The sequence below is a fragment of the Hippopotamus amphibius genome, chromosome 8 (assembly GCF_030028045.1).
Source record: "Hippopotamus amphibius kiboko isolate mHipAmp2 chromosome 8, mHipAmp2.hap2, whole genome shotgun sequence".
Classification (NCBI taxonomy): domain Eukaryota; kingdom Metazoa; phylum Chordata; class Mammalia; order Artiodactyla; family Hippopotamidae; genus Hippopotamus; species Hippopotamus amphibius.
This window is the reverse complement of record NC_080193.1, coordinates 138,522,627-138,536,255: the sequence shown is the minus strand read 5'-3', so window position 1 is coordinate 138,536,255 and position 13,629 is coordinate 138,522,627. Positions and strand designations below refer to the sequence as shown.

The 13,629-nt window shown below is 38.4% G+C and overlaps 1 protein-coding gene across 1 annotated transcript; it reads left to right on the top strand.

The window, feature by feature from the left end:
• The first annotated feature begins 10,634 nt into the window (after positions 1 to 10,634).
• On the top strand, positions 10,635 to 11,647 carry LOC130859255 (Golgi-associated RAB2 interactor protein 2-like). Its single transcript, XM_057746519.1, has one exon. It carries the CDS (start codon positions 10,804 to 10,806, stop codon positions 11,569 to 11,571), a length of 768 nt encoding a protein of 255 aa, XP_057602502.1. The 5' UTR covers positions 10,635 to 10,803; the 3' UTR covers positions 11,572 to 11,647.
• The last annotated feature ends 1,982 nt before the right edge of the window (positions 11,648 to 13,629 follow it).

Genomic DNA, 13,629 nt, shown 5'->3' with positions numbered 1-13,629 from the left:
AGAATCAAGAAATGTATTCTTGAAAGAAGTTGGGAGAGGGGCTAGGTTTTCGAAAAAGTAACTGGGCAGGAAGATTGCGTGTGTTTGTATGCATGTTTGTATGTGTATAGAGTTACAGTGTTAAAAATAAGAAGAAATATTCAAAGTAATAGTGGCTTTGGCACAAATGTAGAATAAGAATTAGGATGAATGAGTGGTAGCTGAACAGCTGAAGAAGAACTTTATAAAGGAGGATAGTACCTTGTAACCCTCCAGTTATGTTGAACCATGTGCAATTGCTGATATTAACTGTTTTGACCTACAGACATAGCTGTTTCCTATAGTTCATTGTAAGTTCTCTTATTTGAGCTGTAGGGACTGTCTATATCAGGAAGGAAGACTGTTGGGTCCCAAGGCAAAACTACTGAAGAAGAGGAATGTCTGATAATTATAGGAATTTACATCTGAATTAAGATCTTTAGGTGGTTTTCCTGTATGCCACAGTTTAGTAACCATCATTTGGCCACAATCTTTTGCTGTAGGAGTAGTTCTAGTATCAGTTTTCCTTTATGCTTTATCCCATAGGCCTGGTAACATAGATAATTGGATGAGTAGGTTCCTAACCCTAAGTAACTAGGATTTGTCCTTTGACAAAGCTATGCCCCGACATGTAAAATGATGATCGAGGCCCAATTTTCTTATCTTTTTCAGAAATCTTAGCCAAATATAGGAAAATAGTCAATTGGTAGTGGGTGTATATGTAAACATAATGGAGGAATATACAAGGCGTATTTCAGAGAGTGTTAAAGAATCAAGGGTACCTACTTCTCAGCAATACTTGCACATTTTTGGAATTGCTTATACATGTTGGAATTACATTTTTGGAATTTGCCATCCCACTAGAGCTACATTTGGACCCTGAAGATAGTCCTGCCTTCCTGAAGCCTGGCAACGTGGTGGAACCTCTTGCTATTTCTCTGTGTGTCATTAAAGCAAGTTTCTTTTCTTTTTTAAAACTATTTGTTTATTTATTTATATATTTACTTATGGTTGCATTGAGTCTTAGTTGCGGCACTTGGGCTCTTCATTGTAGTGAGCGGGCTCTTCATTGTGGTGCACAGGCATCTCTCTAGTTGTGGCGCACGGGCGCCAGAGCACGTGTGCTCTATAGTTTATGGCACATGGGTGGGCTTTCTAGTTGAGGTGCGCAGGCTCAGTAGTTGTGGTGCATGGGCTTAGTTGCCCCACGGTGGCATGTGGGATCTTAGCTCCCAGACCAGGGACTGAACTCGTGTCCCCTGCTTTGGAAGGTGGATTCTTAACAACTGGGCCACGAGGGAAGTCCCCAAACAAATTTTTAATGTAATATTTAACTGACTGGAATGAGTTCTGTTCATCTGAACCAGAAAGGCACTCAGACATCAATATGAAGTCCAAACCAGGATTTTAAAGACTAGTAAGATGCTTTAATTTTAGAATTTCGAAAGGAGAGAAGCCAAGACACTCATTATTTGACTGAATAATCAGCCCTGAGTAACAGAGTTTGATATACCTTCTGAAATAGAGCTAAATAATGTTAACTTTCATCCTTTCCCTCCCCACTGCCAGTCTAAAACCTCTAGAAAGATCTCCTGTCATCCTGCTTGTTAATTTAAAATTAGTCCACACAGCCCCAACTTCTCTTGAACTTGGGAGCAGAATCTCCAGTAATGAGGTCACAATTTTGAGTGACATTCTTCGCCTATTGCTTTAAATGGTCAGAATTACTATGATTAGGATTCCAGTTTTCTTCTGTAGCAAGTGCAAGTGTTTAAGCAATAAGTAATATGCACAGTAGTGACAGTGTCCTATTTTAGAGGACACGTTGATAACATGTTAATGATCTTGCCTGTAAAAAAAAGGTACTGAGGGAATACTGCAGTGGATCATATCACAAACATGCACACGCAATATTTCTTGAGAACGAAAATGTTTTACTTATTTTATTTCATGGCCTTTTAAGGCCAAAATTCCCTTGCATTTTTCCCATATGACACCTTCATTTAATTTTTATGAGTTAGTGCAAAATCCTACTATGTACAATAGTGTCTGTGCTCTCCTTGATGTTCTAAGCCTCTGATACTTTCTGTAAAAAACTTCAGATTCTAAGCTTTAAAAATGGTACTATTCTGTTGTTTGTGAATTTCAAAAGCTTCAGAGGATAAAAATCTGAGATCACTCAGAAAATCTTGCAGAAATCAGGCTCTTCTCTATATCTCTGCTGCCATCACCTAGGCTAAACCATAACATCTTTTGACAGCTAGAACTTCCTAAATGGTTTCTCTGCTTTGATTTTTGTTCACCACAAAACATTTTCCATAAAGTAGCTGGAGTGAATTTTTAAAACTCTAAGTCTGATTTTGTCACACACGCATGCATGTGTGCCTGCGTGCACACACACTCCCCTCACGTACTCTACTTAGATTCATTCAGTGGCAATCTACCACTTTTAGAATAAGATCCAAATTTCTGTGATCCTATCTCTAACTTCATCTCATGCAACTCAGCCCATATATTCTGGACATTAGTTTTTTTCTCAGCTCCAGAACTTTGTACTTGTTTGCTTTTTTCTTGTCCTGGGACTGACATGACTGAACCCACTGTCACTTCCTCAGAGAGGTCTTCTCTGACCCATATAAAGTGGTTTTCCTTAGCTACTTTCTTTTTCATCAGATTGTTTTCTTCCTAAGACTTAACGAACTTTGTTGTTCTTCCTCAGGCCTGGTTGCCAAGTGCATCCTTTTGGTTTGTGCACTGATCTCTCTTCTAAGTGTGTGGTCCTGGGTAGCACGTCTGCTTTTACTCAGTGCATGTGGTAAGAGTCACAGCAACTTCCTGCAGAAATCATAGCTTCCCTCACTTTCTTCAGAGAGATGGTGGGCCTGGCAGTGTCCCTGTAATAAGTATAAGCTACAGCATGATTTTGAGGAATAAGTTAAAAATTCTTAAAGGCTGGATTTTAAAATAAAAACCTAGCTGAATAAATCAGTGTCATACTTGCTTTCCAAAAGGCAATTTGTATTCTTTACATTGATATGCCCAAGCAGGAATTTATCTGGAGGAAATACTCAGACAAATGTGTAAAGATATATGAATATGTGATTCAATGGGGGGGGGTGCTTAAAGATTTTCCTACAATCATTAGTTAAGTAAATTATGAGACATGTATACAAAGACATCTATTGACATGGTAAAACCTTTACAAAATCTTGTTGAGAGAAGAAGTGGGCTGCAAAGCAGCACATGTAGAAGGAATTTATTTACTTAAATTATGTACTTCCTATATGTTGATAAGCATATTTTTGTATTGAATCATAAACTGTTATAGCTATTCAACGAAGTTCTGTCTGTGGTTGGTTGTGTCCAGATTGTGGAATTTCAAGGGACTTTTCCTTTCTTCTTTATACCGTTCTCTATTTATTTATTTTACAAATGGTGTGCACTTTTGTGGCAAACAGAAAAAGTAAAATAAAGATTGTAGCAGAAAAAATAGTTACAAACTGTATAGCAAAATGGTAAAATAGTTACATGGAGGAAAAATGAAAGATTGCAGAGTCGTACAATGATTATAATTATGCCAACATACATAAGGATTAAAGACCTGAAGGACTGGCACAAAAGTGACAATTGGTTTGGAGTCAGTAGGATTAGGAGTATTCATTCATATACTGTTTTAAAATTTTCAGTAATGTATATTATTTTCTATAATTGAAAATAGTTTAAAAGACTTAGTCTGCATATAGATACAGCTTATTTGGCAGAATTTAGCAATTTGTACAAGAATTGTGGGTTGGTAACTTAGATGAAAAGGATTGGAATATCAAATATTCCATTATTATGTACATATTACATAGTTAAATGCATTATTACATACATATCTGTGTGTGAATATATGTGCATTACCATGAAATAAAATGCAGTAAAACTACAATATTTGAAGTCTGTAGAGAAGTAAAGTTAGTGTTGAATTCTACTCCAGTATGTCTACACAGGTAGAGTTCTATCTTAAGGACTTCTTTATAATCGGTAGAGTGAAGAATTTCAGAATATAGACTTCAAAGCTTCAGTTCATGCTGCATTGGCAAAAGCACTTCCTCTCTTGGTTCACCACTTTGAACCATGTTAGTAACTAATCTAGTCACCTTGCAGGATCTAATGGGGGCATATATGCCACAGGTAATTCTTGGTACTTTAAAAGAACTTTGATCTTGTACTCTCTTTTTCAGTGACTAAAAGAACCTTAGGAGTGGATCTAGTAGAAAAATTACTATGCAGAACAGTTCTCTCAAAAAATGTTATAGGTGACTGTCACGTGTATCTTTTCTTCTGGCTTTAATGTAATAGCAGTTCCAATTTTGTTGCTTGGTGTATCTGCTAGTTCACCAGTGTTATTTACATCTTTGGAGAGTACATGCACTTACATGTAATCATAACTGTATAATATATCAATAATCTAAGGCTGACATCAATAGTTAATACTGTTTTAAAAATAGAATGTAAGCATATAAACCCATTCAGTTAAAATTTTTTTTGGAACTGAAACTCAGATCTCACTCAATTGCTTTATAAATTGGTGAGCATTTGCTTATATTGCTTATAAAATGAATAAATGAAACTAGAAAGTCTGCACAAGCAAGACAAATAACAAAACACTCAAATTGTTTTTATGGATCTTTTAAGTAAGCCATTACATTTTGAACAATAACTAGTTTTTCCTTCTTCATTATTCCTGTTATTGCTTAGTGTATATACTATCATAGTTTTGGAACATATTGAATAAATAATACAGTTCATTCAAGGCAGTCATTTTTCTTAGCAAGGGAGAAAGTTGAAATAAATGTTTCCTGAGCTCCTACTCTATACTAAGCATGATGCTTGGTAATGAAGATTTTGACATAATGAGACAGAGTACTGTCCTCATGGCCTACCAGGAAACAACAAAAGCTCTACTTATGTGCAGACACACTACATAGTGGGAAACTTCTGAAACATGGGAAGCTGTTGATAATGTATGGGTGGCAGGATATAATATAATATAATATAACATAATATAATATAATATAAAGTGCTCTAAATTGAGGTTTGTGCAATGTATTGTCTGAATACAGAAGAGGAAGCAATTAATTTCATCTGGGTAACTGTGAGAGAATTGGTCCTCAAAGAAAGTCATAAGAAGAGAAGACATTTGAGTAGGGTTGCAAATGACGAGTTAGACCATTCTTGGAAGACACACACCAGGATGTGAAGAGAAGAATTGACTCTACCATGTCATGGAATACTACGTGTGATGGAATAAAAATGCTGACAATCTTACTGATTTTAATTCAGTATGTTCTCAAATTATTAGATGACATCAGTGCTTTCATTAGCATATCATTTGGCCTTTCTCTTCTTTTTTCTAAATTCTACAGTAGCAGAATGTAGTGGAGTTCTTTACTTTTTGTGAATTTGGCACATTAATAGCAGAGGTGGCCAACCACAGATGAAATGCATTGAAAAGCCGTATATTTCCATGATCACTGCAGAGGTTGACAGCACCTTGCTCTACATAGTAGGTCTTCCCTTTTTCCTGCTGCCACAGTCCAGTGACTGGAGTCTTAAGTGAGGAGAAAGGATTATGATCACTTAACACAACTGATATAAAAAACTCCCTAAGAAAATTATTTCTTCACTTGGTTCTGCAGCTTACTTCTGATCTCAGTGGCATTACACTATGCTGTAATAAATCCTAGTGTGGTTTGGTTTCTTCTAAAGTCTGGGAAGTGTGCAAGTGCTAATAGATAATGTATTTTTTGAGTCATGGTCCTAAATCATAAGATAATGCAAAATGTTAAATAGACCTTGAGAATACTGCATTGGGATAAAAACACAGGAAGAACAAATTTGATATTGATATTAGAATTAAGCTTATGTTACAAACTCATGTGGCACAAAAAGGAGCAATTTTATTTAGTAAGGAAATTGTGTGGTGGGGGGAGGGGCAGAGTAACTATAGTTTTAACTTTAATCTAGGTTGTTGAGCTATAATTGGCTCAGGGGAACTTCATAGTCTTAATTTACAACTGGCAAGACAAAAGAAAAAGTCTGCTTTAGATACTTGTATTTGATCATTGGCAGGAGGGAGATATGGAAATATCAGTTCAGTCTGCCTCAGACAACAACAACAGCAGCAGCAGCAGCAGCAGCTCCAAGAAAATGGCTAGAAATGTGACACTATAGTTCGGAGGTCCCCATGCCCCGGGGCCGCCTTCATCTGCCACTCCCTATTGCTGGCACTGCTGCCTGAACCATCCCCCCTCACCCTACCCGCGCCCCGTCGGTATAAAAATTGTTGTCCATGAAACTGGTCCCTGGTGCCAAAAAAGTTGGGGACCACTGCTGTAGCTGATAGAAACTTGTGTTCATTTTATACATCAAAAGTACTATGACTCGATTTCTTCAAAAAACTATATGACATTGGTGTTACCCCTGGAGTTCTTGGGAGAGCATAAAGGCTTATTAAACTTTGTTCATTAAATAAAATTTGAGAATTACCTCTGACATTTTTAAGGGAGGCTAGAGTTGAGTGTAGGTAGTGAAGGATTTCTAGAGCTATTCAGGATTCTGTAAAAACTGCTGTTCTTTGGAGGAGCTGTGAAAGCACAGGAAGCTGTTGGTGTGTGTGGGTAGCAGGAGCAGCTGCTAATGGCTGAGAGCACCACTGAGACATGTGGGATTCAGGAGACCTTGTTGTTCAGGGATACTCACCTAACCATTCACCCTGGGGGTTTTCTTATATAATTTTCACTGAAGGAAGAAAAACAATTACATTCCACCAGGCAACCAGACTGAGATTTCGGCTTTGGAACCATGGTGAAGATTGAAAACAAGAATGGAGTGTATAGAGAGAAAATTGGCCTTCCGATTCTGGGCTGGAAATACATGGCTTGTGAGAAGAGAGTTAGAGCTGAAATTACTTAACTTCCAGGCATTCCTTTGTTTGATTTTTTCCAAGTATTTGTAGGCACATGGCAGCTGTCTATTTACCGTTATTAGAACCAAGAAACAAATCTGTTGCCCTAGATCTTAGCAGACTCAGCTAATGTTATTCTAAGCTAATGTTATTATTAATCTCTCTCTTTAAGTTGTCCATGTCTATGAGAAGACAAAAAACAAATTTCTTCAAAATTATCAGGTCTTCCTCCAGTTGGCCAGATTTCTTTCCATGTACTGCGCAAAATGAGAAACCACATTGTTTTCAAAACAGAGTGAAGATAGTGAGGTTTAGAACAATTTCTGTTTAAGGAAGGGTTAAGAAAGAGCGTGTATTCGTGACAATGAGACCTTACCTCCCTACTAAATTCTTATAAAAATGAGTATTTGTTACATAATCATGCTCCCAAATGATGATCAATGGAACTACTCTCTAAATATGACTGTTCTCAGAATGATAATCTTGATAGGCAAGAGTGCAAATGGCTACTTGGCTATGAAGTGGACCCAGGGCTGTGTAGAAAAGATAAATTTTTGTTTTACATATGCTTTCCTGTGGCTCAGCTCTATGTGAATATGGGGACTATCTGTTAAGATTAAAGTCCTGCTTAGACTTATTAATTGTCAGGAGAGGAGGGAAACTTTATTTTTGGCTCATTTAATTATTAAAGCTTATGCGTCTGCTCTTAATCAGTAACACAAAATTTCAGCACTCTTTGACTTCTTGCCAGAATGTAGCCTCAAATTTGCTACAGTGGGTACTGCACAAAGAATATGTGGTCAGTCTACTCATGAAAATCAATTTCACAACTTTTTTAAACCTATGTTCCCATTTAATAAACATAAAAATCTCATACTCTCCTAGAGTCTTAAAAGCTTATCTATTGAGAGATCTCAAGATGGCGGCGAAGTAGAGAGACGTGGAGTGCATCCCTCTCCACAGTTGCATTGGGAATGCACGGAAGGACGCAGTCATTCCCACAGAGAACCAGCCGAACACCAGCAGACGGCCTCGGACACCAGAAAGGGCTGCGGGGAGCCCGACATAGCCGGTAGGGAGGCATCTACGAGGGCTCAAAGAGGGTGAAGCGGCGGAGCTGTGGCAGACGGGAGGGAGTGAGAAACATACGGAGGGTCCGCAGCGCAGCTCAGCGTTCCCGGACCGAGACATTGATCCGCGGCTGAACGGAGGGTCCAGGAGCGGGAGCGTGGGAACCGGAGAGCTGGTTCAGGGGGAGAAACATTGTTGCCGGTAGGGTGACGGACCGAGAGCACAGGAGGGAAGAGGTCCGCAGAGAGGAGTGCCCGTCCCTGAGAGCTGCCCGGCCATGATGGCGGCTGGAGGCTGCAGGCTCCCGGGCACGGGGGAGGAGCCGCGCGCATAGCCTCTCCCTCTCTTTCGGTGCCTCTGCAACAGGCAGTGGAGAGACGCCCTGCGGGCCACCTAAGGGGCTCAGGGATAACAAGTACCCTCAGGCACTCGGGCAGGGCTAGATTAAAACTCCTTGCAATGCCAGCAGCAGGGAGGCTGCCGAGAGAAAAAAAAAAAAAAAACCAGCATCAAAAAGAAAAAACCCCGAGAGAGGCCCAACTCTAAGACTTTCTCTTTACGCCTGAGCCACCAGCGCCCTTTGCAACAGGCACCTCCAAGCCTGACTGAAACAACAGTGCGCCACTGCTCACTCACTCCCAGGAGAAGGAGCCACTATTGTACCCTCTCCCTCCCCACACACCTATGCTTACAGACGAACAATAAAGGAACCTCTGCTGGTCACAGAATAACGCAAAAAAAAAAACCCAAGGCAAGGAGAAGGACACTTACAGCTAAGACTCTAAGGAAACAGAAATAGTAGTATCAATACCTATTGAACTGGTCCATTCTGGGATCAGTTCTGGATTTTTTTTTTTTTTTTTTCTTTCTCTCTCTCTCTTTTTTTTTTTTTTTTTTGATTTATTAAATACGATCTTAGCCCTAAGGGATCTACAAGTTTTATAACATAATTTTTTAAGGATATTTTTTATTCTTTTTTTTTTTTTTTTTTTTTGCCTTTTTATATACTTCTATATCTAGCTAAGTTTTTGGTAGTACGGACAAAATATCTTTCATACTTTCCTTTCATCCCTTTCTTTTATACACTTCTATTCCTTTCTTTTTCTTTGCATATTTCCAACCACATTACGCTCTTCTGTTCCCCTTTCTTCCAGCCATTTTAAGTGTATTTTATCTTAACATACTGATAAGCAACACTATCGGTCTGCTCAGACTCCTAGCTCTATTCTCCAGATGATGCACTGCCTTGGTATTAATATTAGGCTTTTGTCTTTATCTTAGTTCTTAGTACAGTTGCCTAATTACATTCTGAGAATCTCCATTCTCTCTGGTGGTACTCCAGCTCATTTCTATATTTGATCCTAGCTTACAAAATCTCCCTGGATTGATGTTTGTATGTGTAGGGTGTTATTTGTTGTTTGTTTGCTTTTGCTTTTGTCTCTGATTTGTTCTGTTTCAGTTGTCAATTTCTGCTGGGTTTCTCTTTGAATATCTGATAGCACACTGGGGTTCTGTCAGGTCTTTCCAGAGCCTTATGTCCTAACGGATTCAATAATTGTGTGTCTTATACATGTATGTGTTTCCTAGACTGAATATTCGTCTAATCCAATACTTGGACATTAGTCTGAGGCTTGGACAGTCTTCTATAAACACCTCTATCACCAGGACAAGCAACCCCAAAAGCTTGGACAACCATGAGGAAACAAAGAAACCCCATGCAGGCAAAGGAGCAGGAAAAAAACCCACAAGACCAAATAAATGAGGAGGAAATAGGAAAAATGCCTGAAAAAGAATTTAGAGTCATGATAGTAAAAATGATACAAAATCTCGATAACAAAATAGAGAAAGTACAAGAAACAGTTCATAAGAACTCAGAAAAACAAACAGCAATGGATAACAAAATAACTGAAATTAAAAATACTCTAGATGCTATAACCAGCAGAATGACTGAGGCAGAAGAACGAATAAGTGAGTTGGAAGATAGAATGGGAGAAATAAACACCACAGAGCAGGAAAAAGATAAAAAAATAAAAAGACTAGAAGACAGCCTCAGAGACCTCAGTGATAACCTTAAACGTACCAACATTCGAATTATAGGCATCCCAGAAGAAGAAGAAAACAAGAAAGGGTCTGAGAAAATATTTGAAGAGGTTCTAGTGGAAAACTTCCCCAACATGGGAAAGGAAATAATGAACCAAGTCCAAGAAGCACAGAGAGTCCCATACAGAATAAACCCAAGGAGAAATACACCAAGACACATATTAATCAAACTAACGACAATTCAACACAAAGAAAAAATATTAAAAGCAGCAAGAGAAAAGCAACAAACAACATATAAGGGAAAACCCATCAGGATAACAGCTGACCTTTCTACAGAAACTCTGCAGGCCAGAAGGGAATGGCAGGATATACTGAAAGTCCTGAAAGAGAGAAACCTACAGCCAAGAATACTCTACCCAGCAAGAATCTCATTCAGATTTGAGGGAGAAATCAAAAGCTTTCCAGACAAGCAAAAGTTAAGAGAATTCAGCACCACCAAACCAGCCTTACAACAAGTGCTAAAGGAACTTCTCTAAGTAGGAAACACAAGAAAAGGAAAACACCTACAAATACAAACCCAAAACAATTAAGAAAATGATTTCATCATGAAAAGAAGGAAGTCCAAACTGAAATGAGTTAAAACTTTGTCTCCAAGAGGATTGTGGCTTGGCCCAGAGTTGAGTTCCGTTTCTTGGATCTCCTGAGGTTTATACGTAAGCACAATGAAGAAGAGTAACAGGAAGTCTACCACAAGGATCGATGAGCATGAGGACATCTGTGTCCCAGACGCCGAGGACCCAGGAGAGCTTCAGAATATGTTGGACAGAGGAGAGTACGCCCCCTTTGTACCTCCTCCCATATTAGAGAGCAATTTTATCCAGGTCAACAGGAGAGGTGAATCCATTTACCTTCACAACCGAGCCAACTGGGTGACTGTAGGCATCTGTTCTTCCAGTCCCACCCTCAAGACCCCCAACGTGATGCTGCTGGCACATCTGACACCCGCCACCCAGAAAGATTCAGAACCCCTGTTTAAAAGTCTCTTGACATCTCCTTCTCCAGAGAATCTGGTGCTCACCAGGTTTCTTCCTCTGCAGTTTGTGACTCTCTCTGTGCATGACGCTGAGAATATGCGCATCAAAGTAAAGCTGGAAAAAATGGAAAACATTCTGAAGTCTGGGTGTCTACGAGATACAAAAAGTAAGAATGAGTTTAGAGAATCCTCAAAACATGTCACCATCTCAAACCTAACGCTGACTTTCAAAGGTGAAAGATGCTTTCAATCTACCTTGACTGCAGAAGAAGATGAGACAAATAAATCCAAAGAGGTTAGCAATAGACCCTCTGAAATAAGGACAACTGACTCTAAAAGCACGGCTCTCAAGGCCGAAGAATCCAGGAGCAGGAGAACTGATTCAGACACTTCAGTGAGCCCAAACAATAGGCTAATCTATGATCCAGTGGTATTTTTCCAAGTTGGAAAGAAATGAAACAAAGGACAGAGATTCAAGAGAAGAAAAGAGAGGAAAATCATTTAAGAAATACTGGGAGTGTCCTCCCCTCCCCTCCCCATCTTTCTTTTCCACTTTTCTCTTAACTATAGCAAATCAAACTCTTGGAATCCTAAAAAAAAAAAAAAAAAAAAAAAAAAAGCTTATCTATTGAGTATAATTATTTTCTGCATATTTCTGCCAGTCAGTAGGTTGTGCTTTACTTTCTACTGATAACAATAGAATATTATTTAATATTGTGAATATTAAATAATATTTTAATTTTGAATATGCATCATGATTCATGTTCCCCTTCTGAGATACTTGTACCTTGTGGGGGACAAGCAGGTGATGAAGTATGTCACCAGTTGAGAATCACCCATTTAGATGTCCTGAATACTCTAAATGTTACCTTTGGGTCTAGCCAGACCACCAGAGAGCTGCATAACTGGCTTGCATTCCCTCCCTGCTTCTTCCATAACATGAAATGGAATTAAAGAATTCCATTTTAGATTTTTACAATGCCTTGCGTTAAGAGACTTGATGAACAAAAACTGTACAAAACCTGGTATTATATTTATTATAGGATGTTGTTGAGGATAGAATCCACTACATTTTACATATCCTTTTCAGGAATACATGAAGATGTCTTTGGGCAGTGGGGTAGGCGAGTGAAGATTTTGCTTTTCCTAAGGGTAAGTTTTGTTTGTTTTATCTGTACGTGCATCTTTTAACTGTTTTGTTTTTTTCTTTTCTTTGGCCCTGGGGCTCTGAGTCCAAACATAAGCTCACTTGTATGAGACTTTATCATATACACTTTATGTAACTTAACATCTAGGTGATTAAGAGTATCAACTTTGAAGTCAGCCAACCAGGGACTGGAATCCCAGCTCTTGGTAATTACTAGCCCTGTGACCTTAGGCAAGTGACTTAAATTCTGTAAAGTCGTCATTTCTTCATCTAAAAATAAGAAACTCAAAATACCTTCCTCATGGAGTTGCTATGAAGATTAAATAACATAATTTATAGTATCTAACACAGTTCATGGCACATGAAACACTTGCCATTAGATTAATTACGATTTGTGTGGTTTCCCTTTTGACCTGATACGTTTATCTTTGTGTTTTTATGTTTACTTGTTTGTTTTGTGTCTTGTTTTGTTTTCTGTCTTGATGTTGTAGTGTTTTTTTAAGGAACCTCAAATACCTTTTGGAATAAATTTGAACATAAGTAAATAAAGATCATATCATGCCTGTGGGATTCTTCAGAGTAGGTTAGGAAAACGAGCTGGGGGCTAATAGGAGAGTAGGAATTCCAATGATGGCATTTAAGCTGGTTTTGACGGATTGATCACATGCAATTTTGCAAAGTAAGTGGATATTTTAAAAATTTATTAGTATCCTTAATTTGTTCTCTTTAGTTTCTCCTTTCAGTTTACTTTTTATTTTTTGCTACTTTGTCCTGCCCACCCTCAACAATACCTCTCCTGCCTTTAAGAATCTATATCCTCCTTTTGATCTCTTTGCCAAAGTGTTTGAGACTATTTAAAGTATCAGGTAGGATGTTAGATGGGATAAGTTTGAGGTGAGAGCACCATCCCTAAGGGAGCTAACTTTTAAGAACTGGCAAAGAACTGTCTCTTACCCATCCTACATGCCATCTGTGATGGCCTGATGATCCGTGAGTATTTAGGACCACTTCTGAAGAGAGTTTACATTCTCCAGCTACACAATGTCTTCCATGGAGGACCTAAGAAGTGAGTCCTAGTATTAAAGCTAATGTGTAGGTAAGTCTGAGTTGAAATAGAGTTTCAGCATATCTTAATGAGAATAGTTAAATGCTTCAAGCTTTGTGACTGGGCAAGGCCAATTGTATATTTTTCTTATAATAATAATATTGATTAAGATCTTGTGATTAACATTGTAGTAAATCCAAATACTAACCATGCAGACATAAACTTAGACAGATTTTCTTCTTATATACTTCTATCTGGAGGTAAATGAAGTTTTATTTAGAGCCATTATTCAATGTAAGAATACATTTTCTGAGTATAGCTGA